Source organism: Marmota marmota, unplaced genomic scaffold, assembly GCF_001458135.2.
Source record: "Marmota marmota marmota unplaced genomic scaffold, marMar, whole genome shotgun sequence".
Taxonomy (NCBI): domain Eukaryota; kingdom Metazoa; phylum Chordata; class Mammalia; order Rodentia; family Sciuridae; genus Marmota; species Marmota marmota.
In genome coordinates this window covers 62,896,798-62,917,406 of record NW_026000174.1, presented here as the reverse complement: position 1 = coordinate 62,917,406, position 20,609 = coordinate 62,896,798, and the positions used below count along the sequence as shown (strand labels likewise).

General features: G+C 39.1%; 1 protein-coding gene across 1 annotated transcript; it reads right to left on the bottom strand.

The window, feature by feature from the left end:
- Positions 1–836: 836 nt before the first annotated feature.
- Positions 837–11,902, bottom strand: Ms4a12 (membrane spanning 4-domains A12). Its single transcript, XM_015506754.2, is given in 7 exon segments — positions 837–880; positions 883–919; positions 1,079–1,189; positions 3,918–4,034; positions 5,701–5,757; positions 6,338–6,475; positions 11,533–11,902. Coding segments are annotated over 7 exon segments (762 nt in total). The 5' UTR covers positions 11,791–11,902.
- Positions 11,903–20,609: the final 8,707 nt, after the last annotated feature.

Genomic DNA, 20,609 nt, shown 5'->3' with positions numbered 1-20,609 from the left:
CTTCTCTCTTACCTTAATTGTTCCCACTGGTTTTTTTTTTTTAGTACCAAGGGTTGAACCCAGGGGTACTTAACCACTGAGCCACATCCCCAGCCCTTTTTTATTTTTATTTAGACACAGGGCCTCACTGAGTTCCCAAGTGCCTTGCTAAGTTGCTGAGGCTGGCTTTGAACTCTCTATCCTCCTGCCTCAGCCTCCTGAGCTGCTGGGATTACAGGTGTGCGCCACTGTGCCTGTCTCCCACTGGCTTTTAAATGTGTGAATGTTTCTTCTACTTCAGAACCAAAAGGCAAAAATGGAAACAACACCAACAGCACCAACCCCACGTGTCAGCCTTGCCCGGCTGTTGGTCCATTCTGAACAGAAAGGGGAGGCAGGGAGGAGTGAAGAATCTCCAGTGACTTGGACACGCTGCAGAGCATCATCAGAAAAGCTCTGCCAGTCTGCACTGCAGGGTTTTTCAGAGTGACTATACAACCAGTATGAGATCAGACAATTAAAAAAAAAAGAAAGAAGGGATTATGTTCATAATAGCATTTTATTGCAGAAAAGGTAACATCAACAGGAAAATATCTGGCTTTCAGAGTTGAAGGGTTGTTTTTTCAGTTCTCTGGTCCTTCACCCTTGCCAGTGTGGGGTACTGGTAAATACAAGACAGTGACGGGGAGATATGGTTGTCATTAGTGATGCACAAATCTCAAATGCAGTCTCTGAAGATTCACAATCATCGTAGACAGTAAAGACCAGCTTCACAAGCAGTTTTTGCAGAGTAGTTTTACCCCCATGATATCGGCCCAGTGCCCCCATTTTCTTTAATATTTAGGAGCATAAGCTGGTTACCCATCATTTCTCGGAGGAGCTGAGGAAGACTCTTGTGTCACGGGTTGTTTGCATACACAGCTGGAATGACCAGGACAGACTAGAAAGAAAGAGTATAAACCAAGCAGTGCGGTTAGTACAGCCTATTCGGCCTTCTCCAGCCCCGTCCAACACAGGGACAAAAAGTGCCCTTGTAAGTAAGTCTGTGTCTCTCCAGCATGTCTATAGGCTATTTTACAAAGAAGAGACCCCCACTCACCCCACTGGTGTTGGTGACCATTTGCTTGTTAAAATGGGCCGTGGCACAAGTTATGCAGAACTCCAAGAGGGAGAAAATCATCAGCATGGCTGAAATTCCTTTCCCAGAAATCTGAAACCACAAATAAATACTAATCAGGAGGGCCTCACACAGGCTTTGACAAGTTATTGCTCATTAAATGCAATATTACTCATGCTTAACTGAAAATGATTTTCCCATTAGCAGCAAGCGCTTATTTCAGGGGAATATGGATTTATTTTGATTTTTTTTTTTTACAATACCAAAAGACTTCTTTTGGCCAGTAGACTGCTTTACTTAGAAATATTAGAAAAGAGATAATTTTTTTTCCTTCAATGGTTTCCTCATTTCTTTTTTTTTTTTTAATAAGAAAGTCATTCACAAAAAGCCAGAAATATAGCCACTAATCCATTATCTCAAATGCTACTGTTTAGAAGTGACCAAAGTTAGCACGGGCGGCTATTATTCTGGCTCTGTATGAACAGGCACAAGGCAAAGAGAAGAATGGATACATGGAGAGACAGCAAGAAAGGAAAAATAGTGAGTAAGAGAGGGAAGGAGAGTCAGAGAGAGGCTCTATGTTTAGTTGAAAAACCTAACACAGATGCCTGGAAACCAAGATGTTGGGTCTGAGTCCTGTGATAGTCACCAAGTACTTTCGCTGTTCCTTGGGAGTGGCAATTGGATTAGAAATGGTGGATATAGCTTTCCAGGATTTAGACCACAAGAATGAGGAAGCTCAGTGGTTTTTTTTTTTTCCCTATGGTTTATGTGACCCACACCCTCATCAAACCAAGGTACATCTTATGAGGAAGAAGGAAGACATATGAATTCACATCCACTCTTATCATCTGATGTGTTTAGTGTCCTAATGAGCTGGATTATGCCTTTACTAAAAATGGATAATGTGTGTCTGTGGGTTTCTGCTGACTCACCAACCAGATCGAATTTTTGGTCTTCTTTCCTCCCTCCCTCCCTTCCTTTCTTCCTTCCTTCCTTCCTTCCTTCCTTCCTTCCTTCTTTCAATCACGCTATTGGGCTTGGTTCATTTCCTGTCATTTTCTCAACCTTTCATTCTTAAAGTGAACAGATCCATATGGGCCTTGTATTTGTTCAGAGGGAGGGTGGGTGAATTTTCCTTGATTTGTATTTCCACTCTTTGAATCCAATTTGTTTTGCTTGTTGCTGCCTTTGACTTGAAGGCTACAATTGTTTTAGGCACAATTTTTTTTTTTTCCCCTGAATGCCTACCAGGCAGCTGTTTCTGGGAGATAGAGAGCTGAGCCGGTACTGAGACATGAACTTCACTTTCTCTCCTCTGAGACTCTGCTAAATGACTGGTTCCAGTGCCTGCCCCATGGCCAGAGGTGGATTCTACCCCGTGGATCACTGAGCGCTGTAGGAGGGCTTCTCCCATAAATCATTTGCTTTCTTCCTTCTCAGAACTCACGGCTGTCCACCCCAGTCTTTCCAACTCCAGATGGGAGCACATTGGTAAGGCTGCTTTGTATTTCTTGGCTTCTGTTCTTTCTTCAGTTTGGCTTCTTGGGTAGGACTAGGAGCTGTGCTTTCTCCACCATCTCGAGTCACATTGGATTTATTTCTGTACATGGATTCCAGGTTTGAAACTGAATTTTCAGTAACATTTTGTTCTTTTCATTCGACATTGTAAAATATGAAATTCATTTCCTTGCTGAAGCCCACCTTATTTACCAAGAGGTCCCCTCCTGTGGTTTGGATATGGCTTGTACCCCAAGGGTTCACATGCTGGAGGCATGGGCCAATCTTACGTGGCAGGCGTAAACACTGGAAGGTGGTAGGACATGAAGAGGTAGGGCCTAGTGGGAGGTGATTGGCTCAGGACTGCGTTTGTGAGGGTGTTAATGCTCATCTCCTGAGTGGATTAGGTCTTCTAGGAGAAGGTTGATTTTCACAAGAGCAAGTTGTTATAGAAGAGTGAGCCTGGCCCTTTTGTCTGTCTGTCTCTTGTACATTCTTTCCATGGGATGCATGCTCCCATGCTGTCTTCCAATAGGCCTTCACCAGAAGCCAATACTGACACCATGCTCTTGGTCTTCCAGAATTAGCAACTAAAGAAACATCTTTTCTTTATAAGGTACCCAGCCTCATTTATTCAGTTATAGCAACAGAAAACAGACTAAGATATCACCTTACCTATTCTTGCCTTATATGCCTTTCTCTATACTGCAAAAGACAATAATGCATTCAAAACACAAATATATTGTGTTACTGTGTTGCTGCATTCCTTATCTATGGTAACCATTCTGGCCCTCAGACTACCTGTTTCCTCCTAGGGTCAGAGTCCTTGCTTGGCCTGTATAAAGATCATGAATGGATGATTGCATTTGAACACATTCGGAGACCATATGCTTCATTTCAAAATGGCTTCACTTTCTGGGCTTCTTTAGTAAAAATTGGATGTCCTTGTCACTATTATTTTCCTGTCCCTCATTTTAACCTAAAATAAAGAAGCACTCAATAGCTTCACATTCTTGTTGATACAGAATTTCAAATTGTTGGAAAATAATTTTGGGGTATTCTGAGGAGTGGGCCTATCCAAGTCCTTCCCTTGAGTTCCTGGAATTAACAGTGGGATGGACCAATAATGCTCTTTCTGCTTTAGTCTGTCTGCAGAGGCTTACCTCTCCCACTCTATCATCCCAGCCATGCCATTTCTAGGAATGGGGCTGGGATAGAAGAAGAGATTTCCACTGGTGTTCCTACAGGACAAGGAGATTAAAGACATAGACTCATTCTGTGGGAATAGAAAGCATAAATGTGGAGACTAGGGGACACTCACCACTGCCCAGTAGGCCTGAGAAACGAGGCCATTGATGCACAGGTCCACTAACAACAGAATCGCCCCAATTAGGGAAAAGATAGAACTCACAATGTTCATTCCCAGGCTGCTTTTTATCTAATGGAGACAACAGAAAAAATAAATTAGAGGATAATTAAAATTAAACAAAATAATAATCTCAGTTATATAGTTCTTGATCTTTGACATCTGTGGCAATTTTTGAAGTTGAATTGTTTCTTTTTACTGCATTTACGGGTGATTAACACCAAAATCACTCTGCAACCTCATTGTCAGTTCCTTCTGAAAAGCTGTAAAAAAATGTCAATGATGTATTTTATTTGTATAAAAACCTCATGCTTAATAACAACTTTATTTCCCTTTAAAAAAACAGAAGAACAAATAAAATTTTTTGGGTACTGGGGATTGAACTCAGGGGCATTGGTCACTGAGCCATCTCCCCAGCCCCATTTTGTATTTTATTGAGAGACAGGGTCTCACTGAGTTGCTTAGCTCTTCGCTTTTGCTGAGGCTGGCTTTGAACCCGAAATCCTCCTGCCTCAGCCTCCCAAGCTGCTGGGATTACAGGCGTGCACCATTGCAAATAAATAAACTTTAAATGGGCATTGTTCTGTGACAGGTGCTGTGTTAAATTTTTAAAATCATATTGTCACATTGAGATCTTACAGCCATGTCATGAGGTAGTACGATGGCATCTGGTTCTGTAGAAGGGAAAGTATATACCTCCAAAATTGTTGCTGATAGATTTAAGGATTAATGAAAGCCTCAACAGTTCTCTAGTGACTAGATGATGAACTCCAAGTTTTTAAGGAGAAACCCTTTAGGTTTTTGTGAGTACTGGCATATGGACAGAGTGAAAAACTTGCCCTAGCTTTAACAATAGCATGATGACACGTGACACAATAATTGTGAAACTGGTGCTCAGCTGACTTGCTAAGGAGGCACATAAAAGATGCTTTATTTTGTTTCTGGATTACAAAAAGAGTGTTTGATCAGTTTGAGGCTAGCTTCAATTGTATTATAGTGTTTTGGTTTTGTCTAGAGGAACATGAACAATGGATTTTATGTTCCCACTTTCCCATTCTTTCTCTTTGTGCCTAATTACATAATTAAGGTGATCTTGAAACTACCTCTGCTTTAGTTTTTGGTAAGTCAGTTTCCTTCTCCTGGTTGGAAATTCAATCAGGAAATTGGTATGCTGTGACCAAGGGAATTGAAAGCCCTGTCTCATTGATCTTTTTATAAGTTTTTCTTATGTTCTGAGCTAGATTACTTTAATCCTGATTTAAAGAATTCTACAATAAAAACCCAATCTCAAGAAGAAATATGTGTGTGTACACACACACACACATGCACATACACACATCTGCACACACACACACACAACCATAAGGCAGAGTTGAGAATAGACAAGTGAACATCCGAGACCTTTTTACTGAGGGGCAAGTAGGTATTTCCTGGTTCCTGGAGTTTTGTGTGTGTGGGGGGTGGCCTTCTGCTGGTGAAGTTTGACTCAACTGAAGCAAAAAGTCTTTAGGTTAAAACTTAAGCCACCCTTATCTTTCCCATTTCCCATCCTTTTGAGTTCAAGAGTCAGGAAGTGGAGCTCTCACATTCCAATTTGCCTAAATTGGCAAATGGCGTGGACCACTCTTCCACATATTTTGAGAAAATGCATCTGTTCACACTTTCTGAATCTGCCTCCTCAATGTTCCTCTCCACTCATCTTTAGAGGGGTTTAAAAAGTAGAAACATTCTAACTTACCAGGCAAGGGGAAAATTCATTGAATGTTGTTATAGAGAGTGATCCAGAAATAATGAACTGTAGAAATAGAAAAATTTATTTGTCAAATGGTGGATTCTCTGATTGTGCCTGGGAACTTCTCCTTACGTGGAAGGTTGGTCCATCTACATTCACCTAATTTTGTTCTCGAAATTGCCTGTTATTTTTCTCAGTTTTCTTGAGTAACTATGAGTGATATGATTTGACTCTTCCCCACCCCTAAGATTCTTGCACATAAAGAACTCATTTTGCTTAAAGCTTTCCTTATTCAAAGATTCCTGAGATTATTGCCTAATGTTGTTTCCTGAAATGTTGCTTTTTTAAAAAAAAATTATATTTCCAATTATCTCCTTTTGCCACTCTCCACCCAACACACCCTTTTCTGTCTAAAATGTCATAGGGACCTAAAACTTTGGTTAGATTACTTGAGCTAAGTAAACTTTAAGATTCAAATCAAAAATGGGGAACAATGTTCCCCTTCTTTTTTAAGCCCAGAGATGTTATTTCTCTAAATCCTCCCACCCTCAGATACCTGGATTATTAAAAACTTAATAATATTAATATCACATGTAGGCTGAAGATGCCCAGGTAGGGACAGGTGTCCTAGCCATCTACTCACACAGATTCCACCCCAGAATGGATATCCACTAATAAAAGTGAAGGAGCCAAAACCCAAATATTGTGTAGTAGTGTAGCTCAAAAGGCCCAAAATAATTCCAAAGCCAATGTGCATTGATCCAATCACAATCTGGATTCCCTGAAAGAGAAAATAGGAATTTTACAATTACTTCTTCATTTTCAGCCTTTGAGACCTTATGGTCATTGCTGCTCCTGTTCATTTACCCACCACTTTGCCAGGTTCCATAGGCATCACTTGGGCATGTAGGTAAAGCAGGGATTGGACGTGAACGTTTTGATAGACTCTAGAATAATGGGAGCAAAAGTATCAGTGTAAAGCCTTGCTTGAGGTTTTGGAGGTGGCTTGCAGGGTGGCTGTAGGAGAGTACTTCAGAGAGCCCAACTACTGATGCATCCATTAGCATCTTCTGGAAGCCAAAGACACTCAGAAAAAAAATAATACCATTACATGTGACTTTAGTGGCTCTCTTTTGCAAATAGAACAGTTCTCTGCTTGGATAATATCAGTTATGAGTAATTAATTTTCTACTTGATAATGTTATAATCACTTTATACTTATTGTTCCTTGTAATCCCACCAACAGCTGAAAGAGACACAGAAATATAAATAAATTAGGTGTTCAAGGTCAGGCAGTTAGTGAGGGACATATTTGGGAATTTCCTGCAGCAATTTGACTCCAGAGCTCACATTTGAACTCTTTGGCACTGACTCCTCCCACCCCCGAGGCTCAATGCAGGTCCATCTCTTCCACTAAGCCTTCTTGGTTACACCTGTCAAATTGACTTACTGTCTTTTCTTTCTCAATTTCTATTGCATTTCTCTAATTGCTAAAGATATTGAACATTTTTTTCATATATTTTTTGACCATATATATATTTTTTTCATATATTTCTTCTTCTGTGAAGTGCCTGTTCAGTTCCTTTGCCCATTTAGTGATTGAGTATTTGTTCTGTTGGTGTTTTTTTTGGGGGGTTCTTTGTATGACCTGGAGATGAATGCTCACCTGAGCAGGTGGTAAAGATTTTCTCCCATTCTGTAGGCTCTCTGTTTATGTCATTGGTTATTTCCTTTGTTTTGAAGAAGCTTTTTAGTTTGATGCCATACCTTTTATTGATTCTTGATTTTACTTTTTGTGCTCTAGGAGTCTGTTCCTGAGCTGACATAATGGAGAGTTGGGCTTACATTTTCTTCTAGTAGGTGCAGTGTCTCTAGTCTAATGCCTGGGTCCTTGATCCAATTTGAGTTGAGTTTTTTGCAGGGTTGGGTGGGTGATAGGGGTTCAATTTCAATATACTACATATGGATTTCCAGTTTTCCCAGCACCATTTGTTGAAGAGGCTATCTTTTCTCTACCTCTGTCCAGTATGTGTTGTCTGTATTTATGTGGTTTGTCTCTGTGTCTTCTATTCTGTACCCATTGGTCTACAAGTCTGCTTTGGTGCCCATGCCATGCAATTTTTGTTACTATAGCTCTATAGTACAATGTAATGTCTGATATTGTGATGCTTCCTGCTTCAATTTTCTCACTGAGGATTACTTTGGCTATTCTGGGTCTCTTATTTTTCAAAATGAATTTCATAACTGCTTTTTCTATTTCTATGAAGAGCATCATTGGAATTTTAATAGGAATTGCATTAGATCCGTATAGCCTTTTTGATAGTATGGCATTTTGACAATATTAATTCTGCCTATCTAAGAACATAGGAAATATTTTCATTTCCTAAGGTCTTCTTCAATTTCTTTTTTTAGTGTTCTGTAGTTTTCATTGTAGAGATCTTTCACCTCTTTTGTTAGATGGATTCCTAAGTATTTTATTTTATTTTTTGAGGTGAATGGGATAGTTTCCTAATTTGTCTTTCAGCTGATTCATCATTGGTATATAGGAATGCAATTGATGTGTGGGTGTTGGTTTTATATCCTGCTGCTTTGCTGAACTCATTTATGAGTTCAAGAAGCTTTCTGGTGGAGTTTTTTTTTTTTTTTGGTTCTAAGTATAGAATCCTATAATCAGCAAATAGGGATAGTTTGAGCTCTTCTTTTCCTATTCGTATCCCTTTACTTTCTTTTGTCTAATTGCTAAAACTACACTGAGATTCCATCTCACCCCAGTTAGAATAGCAATTATGAAGAATGCAAGTAACATTCAATGTTGGCTAGGATGTGAGGGGAAAGGTACACCCATACATTGCTGGTGGGACTGCAAATTGGTGCAACCATTCTGGAAAACAGTATGGAGATTCCTTAGCAAACTTAAAATGAAACCACTATTTGACCTAGTTATCCCACTTCTTGGCATATACCTGAAGGACTTAAAATCAGCACAGCCACATCATTGTTTATAGCAGTTCAATTCACAATACTTAAGCTATGGAACCAATATAGGTATCCTTCAACAGATTAATGGATAAAGAAAATGTGGCAAGTATACACAATGGAATATTACTCATCCATAAAGAAGAATGAAGTTCTGACATATGCAGTAAATGGATGGAACTGGAGACTATCATGCTAAGTGAAATATGCTAATCTCATAAAACTGAAGACTGAATGTTCCCTCTAATATATGGATGCTAACCCATAACAAGGAGGGTAGGGAGGAAGTATAGAAAGACACTCATTGGACTAGACAAAAGGGGAATGAAGGGAAGGGAGGGGAGATGAGACTAAGAAAGACAATAGAATGATTTGGGTGGAGCTTTCCTGTGCTCATAGAAGAATACATGATCAGTGTAACTCCACATCATGTACAACCACAAGAATGGTATCTAAATTGGAATGGGTTGCATTCCATGTATGTATGATATGTCAGAATACACCCTACTGTTATGTGAATCTAAAGCAATAAATAAATTCAACTCCCCCAAACATTTTTGTTGCATGTTAAGATATAAACACACCTTTTCACTTGGCTTTCTAGTCATTTATATCTTTTTTTTTTTTTTAAATTTCAGGTGTGCAACCATTTTCTTATCAGTCAAGAGACATATATCCAAAGACAAGGGACACCTCTTGTACTTTTTTGTACCTCTTGTCACACCTTTCTTTGTCCTGAGTAAGCATATACTTCTGAGAAATGACAATTGCTAGATTGGTGCAAAAGTCAATGGAATACTATGATTCATTTCTTCCCAATGTGCATGTCTTATCTAACCAGGAAGACTGCAAACACAGACACTTCTGTGTTTATGTCTTCAATAAATAGTTAGTGCATATAATTAAGTTAAATTAAAATTGGAACGTTTCATAAGCAAAGCTAAGAGATTGATGTACTTTTGAATAATGAATTTCTTTGAGATTCTCATAAAAACTATGAACCTTTCAGTCTTGCCCATCTATGTACGTATGCCACACTTTTACCCATAGCTCAGGGAGATGATGAGCCTCTTTTAGTGAATGATATATCTCAGTTGAAGAACTCCTGCATGAGATTTTATCTTTGATTTCCACAAGTTCTTCTCATCAGTCCAATAGTCTACAAACTTCCCATCTTCATCCTAATTGTACCACGTACTGATCAAAATCGCCTTAAACTTAACCACCTTTGTGCTTTCAATTCACTTTGCATTTTTGGCCACAGGACCACCTAAAGTTCTGAGCTGACTGATGTGGATGCTGTTCATCCCACCAGCCATGGCCCCTGCATAGTTGTCATGAATGGAGCTGCGAGTGGCACAGATGTGTAATCTTCATGGAGATGTAGCTTCTGCCAAGTGCAGTCGCTTTTAAAAAGTACATTTATTTCACACCTCTTTGGTACCAGGCAGTGGTACTTCATTTCATTCAGTAAAAGCCCAAGCCTCTGCCCTCCAGGTCCCACCAGGTCTGGCCCCTACCATGTCTCTGCCTCTCCTTCTGACCGCACCCTCACTTGCATTCTCTTCTACTTTATTGGCCTCCTCCCTGTCCATCAAATTCATCACACACATTTTCCTCTAAAGACCTTTACACTGGTTTCCCTCTTGCCCTGATATCTGCACGGCTCACCCCTAATTTCACGTCTGTGCTCAGATGTCATGTTCTAGGGAGAGCCCAGGCTGGTCAGCTTGAAATAGCTCCTCCCTCATTTCCTGGTACTTCTTCTGACCCCTTTTGCACTTTATTCTCTGTGTTTCCTTTATCTCTTTCCAGCACACTCCATGCTCCACTTCCTTATTATGTGTGCAGCTGATTTCCCCCACTAGGTGGTAGGTTCCATGAGGATAATAATCCCAACTCCTCTGTGGGGTGCTGGTTTGTCCCAGTGTTCAGTAGGAAAAGGGAATTTCCTCCATCTGGCAGGAGGAGGAGCTGAGGGGCCACCTCCTCAGCTTAGATTGGCTGCTGGAGGGAGACTGAGGCTCATTATTAATTTCTTAAAATGGCTGAGACTTAAACTAGGTAGTAAGATGGCTAGAGGAGTTCTGGCACGCAATGGTGATTTAATTTTATTTATGGACAACTCTAGCTGTAGAGGTTGGAGCTGCACACAGCGGGAGATTCCATGCGGTTTGGTGGGATTTTGTTAGGGTCTGAAAGAGGTCTCTGGAATGCTTGGCAAAAAGACTAACAATTCTACCTAAGCAGGTGGAATCTTCACCTCCAAGTAGGGCGGCATGTTTTCTGAAGTCTATGGAAATAAGACTGTGGCTGTTCAGCTCAAAGTAACCTTTGTAGAAATAAGGCATCAGTTAAGCCACAGCATTTTCAAGGGTACTGTGAGGGAAGAACTGCAGGTGATACGCCTCCTAATTCTTTCACCCTGAGCTTTCCCCAGACTTCCTGTTAGTAACTCCACTCGTTTTGGGGCAGCTACCACCAGTAAATTCACCTGTAGGCAAACACCAGGCTTGTAATCATTCCAGAAGTCAGAGTGAGATTGTCTAAAAAGTTTTTTAACAAAGTGAGATCGAGTTAGAAGTAGTGATGCTCCGGTTGTATCAATATTACCGAGTGCCCCTGCTAGGGAGGGAGGGTCCTCTGTCAACCATTAGATTCTTGCTTGAATCTGAAATAAAGTGGACTTGGGGTAAAGTCTGTTTGCAGATTGATTATTTCTACCTGAATGGGACACAGTTTCCAGAATACTGTTTAGAGCTCCTTAATAATTGAATGGTAAATCATCTGGAGCTTACAGGTATAAAAACAAACCAACCCTTGCAAATGCAAAATTAGAATTCTGGTAGCAAGTAGACTCACCCCCAGTGTCTTTGCTTCTTTGAAGTTTGTTGGTACTGTTCCTGTAGCTGGACTTATTTGTACGTTTCCTTGACCCAGCTGATTGCTAGGAATGATTCCCGGAGATGCAACGAAGTAAGGCTGCCCACCTTGAGCTTGGTTTCCTGGGTTTATTGGACTCAGATGTTGCTGAGACCCAGGAGCCCCGTAGCTGCTTGATGGGTAAGGATTGGGGGTGGTTTCACGTGCTCCAGGGTACATTGTTACCTGGAATGACATCGTTATGTCCTAAGTATTACAAAACACACATAAGTAATACATTAATGCAGAAAAGAAATTGAAGGACACCTTGTCAAATGTCAATTGTCTATCCAAATGGAAGAGGGCAAGTTAGCAGCAGAAAACAAGCAACGAGGCTCACATAAATGAGATTCTCATTTGATTTGGAATCTTGTATGTCCTGTGGTTTGGAGGAAGTGAAGAAGAGAGGAATATATTTTGTAGTTCTTTCTATTTAGTTGTCGTGCACGTGTGTGCATTTACTGAGTTCCTTGCTTATCAAGAATAGCAGGAGGGAAGGGACTGGGGTCCATAGAGTAATGTCCCTTCTCCCCTCTAGAGATGTCCACATCCTAATGTGGGAATCTGGGAATATGTTAGCCTGCTTGGCACAGGAGAATTAAGATGGCAAATAGAAGTAAGGCTGTTCAGTTGACCATGCAATAGGAAGATTGGGTGGGCCCAGTCTTAAGGACCCTTAAAATTGAGAGAGGCAGAAGAAAATAAAAAAATAAAAGACAGAGCAATGATGCAGGTAGGGTCGACAGGATGTGATAGGCTGACTCTGAAGATGGTGAAGAGATCATGAGACAAGGAAGATGGATCCCTCCAGAAGGTGGATAACAAGGAAGCAGATCGTTCCTGAGAGCCCCCAGAACAAACCTTAGATCTGCAGACGCTTTGCTGATAACCCAGTGACTTACAGAAAGGCCAGATAAATTTTACGTTGTTTTAGGCCACCAACTTTGTGATAATTTGTTAGACTAACAATTAGAAAATTGTACAGGGCCAGTTGTATGGTATGCAGCTGTATGGTAAGGAAGGCAGTCTAGGGTTAAAATTATCCATAACTGGAAAAGTAGATAACTCATTTATGACGCTCATGTTGATTTTCCTTTTCTTTAAGGAAAATATTCTTGAGATTCTTTCTTCATTTCTGTTCTTCAAGAAATAAGGCCTAGAGCATCTCAGTCCCTATGTAGCTGAGGGAAATTTTGTTGAAAATAAGTCAACATAATTAGACAGGGACAAAAATCATGGTTAATTCTTGAAAACAATCACGACACCCCAAAACTCTTCTTCAGTAGCCTTAGATTCCTTTTCAGAGACCTTCTCTGCAAACTTTTTTCTTGTACTTCATGGATTCAAGAAAACAGGAGTAAGGAATGTCTTTGTCCTTGGCATAAGGTAGGAATTGAAGGAATCCCTATTATGCCCTATTCGAGCACGGCACCACTGGCATTTGAACAGGGTCACTTACTCAGATGATGTACTCATAGAATCACAGCTACATGGGTTGCTGCATTATTGTTGCTATGTAATGTGCATACAGTTTATTGTCTCTTTCTTTATGAAATCCCATAAGGTAGATAATAATATTATTCCTATTTCACAATGAGAGAATATAATGGACTTATTCATTCCCTTGGCATCTCCATGTCTGTCTGTCTTCCTTCTTCCCTCCCACTCTCCTACCCCCCTCCCTTTCTTTCTTTCCTCTGCTCCAAGCTCTGTTCCCATCTCAGATATTTACCTGGATTTTATAAGTACCTATTGCTTCCTTTCACAGTCCTTATTCTAAGCTGCTCATATGGTAGATACAATTGAAAAAAAAAATAGTTGAAAACTCAGTGGAAAGGGAGAAAACACACTTCTGAAATGTCTGATTATAAAAAAGATTACTTTTTGAAAATGGGAACAAATCTAATTCACAAAAAATGTATTAAACAAGGAAAAAAAAAAAGAGTTCCACGCCTGTGATTCTTGGAGTCTCTCTAACTCTCACATAACAGCTGAGAAATACGAGTGTATTTCTGGAGTCTGTGGATAAATGTTGCTCCAACTCTTTCTTTTCTTATCTGCAATCTGCTACTTCACTAACTCTGGGGCTGTGAGAGATTTTCTTAACTAAATCCTTGTTAGTTCCCCGTGTCTCTGTTGTATAAAGACAGATGATGCTATTTGAAAAGACTGGTGCAAAGATCAAATAATCACACTTTTCATAAAACCATTGCAGCAGTGCAGACATAGAATAAGCGTTTGATTAAGGGTAGCTATTATTTTATTATTAGAATCTACAATCTTCTCTCTTGTTTGAAGGAGAGGATTGTGCATATGAAAAGTTTTCCAAAGCGATTGAACTTCAATGCTAGGATGAAAGAGATTGGAGATGGTGTGGGGGTACAGTAGTTAACCAGAATCAGAATGAGCTTGAGATTTTAATAAATGTACGATTAAGTGGTTGTCCTGTGTTTCTCTGTGTATGGGATCTTATTACCTTCCTGTTTGCTGTTGACCATTTTTATTTTGTTTCTTTCTGAAAATTGAAATTAACAAACCTGCAGACGATTTGCTGATAACCCAGTGACTTACAGAAAGGCTTTTTAAGAAAAATTTAAGATTTTCATTGATCAGCCATTTCTCATTTTTTATCTGCTAAGTTTCTGGACAAAGACCTATACATTTTGTTTAGACCTTGATTATTAACACCTGGCTCTATAAAGATCGTGATTAGTCTCAAAATGTGTTTTTGCCAAGCCAAGTTATGGTTTTAGATAAAAGATTAAAGAGCCTGTTTTGATACCTTTGTTTCATGTCCTAATGACTTACTGTGCAAATAGCTAAATGCTCGGGAATTGAAATGAGGGTAATCCTGTAAATGATGAAAAGAAAAGGGAAGCCAATGAAGGGACTCTTTTCGTGTATTTCGGCCACTGATTTGACAAGTCAAGATACTTGCCTCCAGTTATCTCTCTTCTAATATGAGAACAACTGCAGTTATTTTTAAGCACAGGGAACATACAACTATAAGGTCTAATGAGATTAAAAATTTACAGCCACAGCAAGAAGAGAAAAACTTGCCAATTTGCTTTATGAACTAGATAATTTCAAACAAAATTGCAAAATTTTACTTTTTTTTCTAGCTTCTTTTGACCTCCCTTCCTTATTAACTTTACTTTTAACACACTTAAAAGGACTCCTATCTTTTAGAATATATTTCAGTATATGGTAAAACAGCACACCAAATCGTTCCCACAGAGTCACTCAGTACATCCAAAAGTAGACAAGTCTATGAACTTCCACAAGTAAACAGGCTGACCTAGTGAAAAAGAATGGTTTTCCCCACCTAATTTTTTTTTCCAGAAAGAAGCAGCATCTTAGTTAAAAAATGTGTTAAAACCCAAGTGCTACCTTATTTCTACTGAGTGGTGTACCGTGATAGCCACATTACTATCAAATGCCTCCCCTTGTTGGTTAATATTCATGGAACTGCATACTTCTGAACTTGCTGTGTTTTTGACAAGTCTTTGACATTGTTTTTCTTTAAGTACCTTTTATCTGTCTTTCAGTAATTGACTTCCTTTTTATTCCTCTCCCATTTCACTCTGTCCTGTTCCATTTCCCTCATCGTTTCTGTCCTGCTCATTTAATCTATTGGACTCAGCAGAGAGTCGAGAATTGGCCTTCCCTCTGCAGCCTGCAGCACACCATGCAGCTGAGAACCCCTGGGGCAGAGGCTCCTTACCTTAGGTGATGTGACTGAGGCACTGAGACAGTCAGAGCTGTTCAGCGGATTAATTCGGTTCCCTTGGCACCTCTGTGTTCCCTCTTGGTCTCTGACACACGCTCTGTTCCAGTCACAGATATTTACTTGGATTTTATAAGCACCTTTTACTTCCTTGCTTCTAATCATCCTGTCTCACATATTTATGTAAATTCCAAAGTCCTTTTATTGCCCACTGTTTCACCCCAAATGAATGCACAGACCCATTTTTTTTTTACATTTTGGAACATGCTCCACTGTCACCCTCTCTTCCTATTTATGCCAGAAGCCTGTTTTGACTCTTCCAACAGGTCAGTCTTCATTTCTCCAGCCCCCTCCCGCCCCCGGGCTTTCTGACACTCTTCAGTGGAATATCATGTTGCATTTTAATTCCTTTAAAGTAAATAAACAAAACAGCAAAATTTCGAAACTTAAGAAAGAGGGTGGGGGAAAAAGGACCTACAATCCCAACACTAAGCAGAATTAATAATATTATTCTATTTAGAATTGTAAATTTAGTATTTAAATATGAATTTAACAGACAAGATTTTGTCCATTTAGGTTATACCATATATGCATGTGTATATATGTATATAGATACATATACTATTTTAACCTAATGTATAACACCTTTTCATGTCAATAAACATATACTAAACTAATGGAATAAGTGCATTAATACAGCTCTGCCTGTCTCTGCACCCAAATCAAAATGAGGTTGGTCTAGCTTTTGAGTTCCTGTTGCATTCTATTCTGTAGGCTGGAGAGGTAAACCCATTCTAGACTTGAAGGTCTCTTTTGCTATACTGACTCTTATTTCTTCAGCCATCTTCTGGCTTCCAAAAGGGCAGGAGACAGCATCATTCCACAATCTCTTTTTGTATCACTGGCATAGGAGCCTACTTTAAAACTGAATTAAATGTTAATGAAAAGTGACCAAGAGTATTTGACATTAAATTTTAAACAAAATGTTTACTTTCTTTTTTAAAAAAATGAGAGAAAACTCTTCTAAACAAGTATGGAACTCATTATTCAGAATTCTGAGACATGGGCTACCAGGATTTATAAATATTTTAGAATTTTTTTTAACCTTTAGTGATCTCACTAGCTAGCTGGGAAAAGTGATACCTTTGGGTACATCCTATGGAGTTATGATTGTATGACTGGAAAGGCTCTCTAGAGATACATGAAAATGATGCTTCAGGTAAGGAACCTCCAACCAAAGAAGGGGTGTGGAATCATGTTGCTGTTATTATTACTACTGTGTTATTGTAACACAGCTGACATTTATTAAGGAAATATAAGTTGACAGACCTAGTTCTCAATTAACTTTCTTAAAGCGAGTTACAAAAAAGTAACTTTCCCAGGATCATACATTTAGTTAGTGCCGAAGAATAAAGTACCACAAAGACCACTTTTACATAGGTTGTAACACCTTTCATACCCTTATTGCAAAACTGAGTTACTCTCTGTAGAAAAAGTGAGCATTAACCCTTTAAGCATACAAACATTTTTCCTGTCAACATTTTTGGATGGAAATCTCTCAATAGGTTTCATATCTTTCTAAAACAGGGTAACTAGGCAAGAGGTCAAGCCTGGCGGCTCAGATCTGCCCACACCACAGAACCCAGGCTACAGTAGGTCTGACCCTCCGACACCGGACCACCCCTTCTGACCAGCAGACTACCGGGGAGGTCAAGCCAGGAGGCCTAGATCCTCCCACACTGGCCTGTGCAGGACCCAGGCTCACAGTAGGCCTGGGTCCATCCCTCCACTGGCGGGCACATGCCTGAACCCAGCCTCTGGCACAGGGCTGCCCCTTCCAACCAGCAGACTACAGAGGGAGCCCAGGCCCAGCCTGGATCCACCCACAGTGATTTGCGCTGGACGCAGGTCCAGGGTAGATCCTAGTTTGCTCCCCCCCCCCCCGCAACCTGGGAGCCTAAGCCTAACCCACTTCCATCTTGGGACACTGTAGTCATTGCCATAGTCTTCCCCACACAGTAGCCCCTAACTTTGTGACAACAGCCAGGGTATAGAAGCAGGTGCATCTCAGAATTTACATGTCTAAAGAGAGTGTGAGGCCCACCTTTCAGCCCCATCTCTGTAAGACATTGCTTCCATCTTGGGGTACCTTAACTATTATCTTGAGTTACCTTGGCTATTGCCACCTTTAGTTATAGTAGCATACATTAAGGGACACCAGCAGGGTCTGGAAGCCCAACATCAAGGTGAGGTACAGACAATCTGAATGGGTACTATAAGAATATAGGGAAAAAACTGTAATATCTCAGATCCACACTGCAAGAAAGGAAGACACATAGAAAACATGAAAAAACAAGGGAAGAAAGTGCCCCAAACAAACCAGGACATGATAATAACAGAACCCATGGACAGCGAAGTTGAAGAAATGTCAGAGAAGGAGTTCAGAAGGTTCCTAATTAAAATGATCTGTGAATTAAAGAATGATCTAAATGAACAAATATAGGCAAAAAATGATCACTCCAACAATAGATAAGAGAGCAAATACAGATAGCAAAAGATTACTTCAAGAGAGAGAGACTCTGAAAGAAAAAAGCAGAAATCCTTGAAATGAAGGATACAATAAATCAAATAAAAAACTCAATAGAAAGCAAAACCAACAGACTAGATCACTTGGAAGAAAGAACATGAGATAATGAAGACAAAGTATACAATCTGGAAAATAAAGTGGATCACACAGTGAAGATAGTAAGAAACCATGAGCAGAACATTCAAGAATTATGGGACCGCATCAAAAGACCAAATCTAAGAGTTATTGGGATAGAGGAAGGCACAGAGTTTCAAACCAAAGGAATGAACAGTCTCTTCAAAGGAATGCACAATCTCTTCAATGAGATAATATTAGAAAATTCCCAAGCATGAAGAATGAATTGGAAAACCAAGTACAAGAGGCTTACAGGACACCAAATGTACAAAATTACAACAGATATACACAAATGCACATTATAATGAAAATGCCTAGCATATAGAATAAGGATAGAATTTTAAAAGCCACAAGAGAGAGGAATCAGATCACACATAGGGGGAGACCATTTTGTATCTCAGCAGATGTTTCAACCCAGATCCTAAAAGCCAGGAGATCAGGGAACAACATATACCAAGCTCTGAAAGAAAATGGATGCCAACCAAGAGTCTTATATCCAGCAAAACTAAGCTTTAGATTTTATGATGAAATAAAAACCTTCCATGATAAACAAAGTTAAAAGAGTTTACAACTAGAAAGTCTGCACTACAGAACATCCTCAGCAAAACATTCTAAGAAGAGGAAATGAAAAACAATGATGAATATCAGCAGAGGGAGGGATTACACTACAGGAAAAATTAATCAGAGGAGAAACCAAGTTACATTAAATACCAAAAATAAACAACAATGGCTGGGAATACAAATCACATCTCAATAATATAACCCTGAATGTTAATGGCCTAAACTCACCAATCAAAAGACAAAGACTAGCAGATTGGACCAAAAAAAAAAAAGACCCAACAATATGCTGCCTCTAAGAGACTCATCTCATAGGAAAAGACATCCACAGACTGAAGGTGAAGGGTTGGGAAAATCATACCACTTACATGGACTGCAGAAGCAAGCAGGGGTTTCCATCCTCACATTAAATAAAGTAGACTACAAGCTAAAGTCAATCAAAAAGGATAAAGAAGGACTCTACCTACTGCTCAAGGGAACCATATACCAATAAGACTTAACAATTATAAATATATATGCCCCAAACAATGGAGCATCTACGTCCATCAAACAAACTCTTCTCAAGTTCAAGAGTCAAATAGACCACAACACAATAATTTGGGGTGACTTTAACACATATCTTTCATCACTAGATAGATCTTCAAAACAAAAGCTGAACAAAGAAATTATAGAACTCAATTATACAATCAATAACTTAGACTTAACTGACATATGTAGAATATTTCATCCTTCAACGAGAGAATACACTTTCTTCTCAGCAGCACATGGATCCTTCTCTAAAATAGACCATATACTATGCCACAAAGCAACTCTTAGCAAATATACAAAAGTAGAGATCCTACTCTGCATTCTATCAGATCATAATACAATGAAATTAGAAGTCAATGATAAAATAAGAAATAAAAGCTATTCCAACTCTTGGAAACTAAATAATATGCTACTGAATAAACAATGAGTCAGAAGACATCAAGGAGGAGATTTAAAAAAAATTAGAGGTGAATGAGAGCACAGATACAACATATTGAAATCTCTGGGACACTATGAAAGCAGTTCTAAGAGGAAAGTTCGTTGCATGGAATTCATTCCTTAAAAGAAGAAAAAGTCAACAAATAAATGACAATATATCTCAAAGCCCTAGAAAAAGAAGAACAAATCTACATCAAAAGCAGTAGAAGACAGGAATAATTAAAATCAGAGATGAAATTGAAACAAAAGAAACAATTGAAAAAATTGACAGAACAAAAAGTTGGTTCTTTGAAAAACTAAATAAAATTGACAGACCCTTAGCCATGCTAACGAAGAGAAGGAGAGAAAAAACTCAAATTACTAACATATGTGATGAAAAAAGAAATATCACAACAGACACTACAGAAATAAGAAGGTAATTAGGAATTAGTTTGAAAACTTGTACTCCAATTAAATAGAAAATATTGAAGGCATTGACAAATTTCTAGAGTCATATGATTTGCCCAATTTGAATTAGGAAGATATACACAATTTAAGCAGATCAATTTCAAGTGATGAAATAGATGACACCATCAGAAGTCTACCAACCAAGAAAAGCCCAGGACCAGACAGATACACAGCTGAGTTCTACAAGACCTTTAAAGAAGAACTAATGCTAATACTCTTCAATTTATTCCAATAGAACAAGAGGGAGTACTTTCAAACTCATTTTATGAGTCCAATATCACCCTGATTCCAAAACCAGGCAAAGACACATCAAAAAAAAAAAAAAAGAAAAAAAAAGAAAAAGAAAACATCAGACCAATATCTCTAATGAACATAGATGCAAAAATTCTTAATAAAATTCTGGTAAATCGAATACAAAAACATGTCAAGAAGATCATGAACCATGATGAAGTGGGATTCATTTCAGGGATGCAAGGTTGGTTCAACATACAGAAATCAATAAATGGAATTCATCAGACTTAAAGAATCATATGATCATCTCAGTATGCAGAAAAAGCATTTGACAAAATACAGCACCCCTTCATGTTCAAAACACTAGAAAAATTAGGGATAACAGGA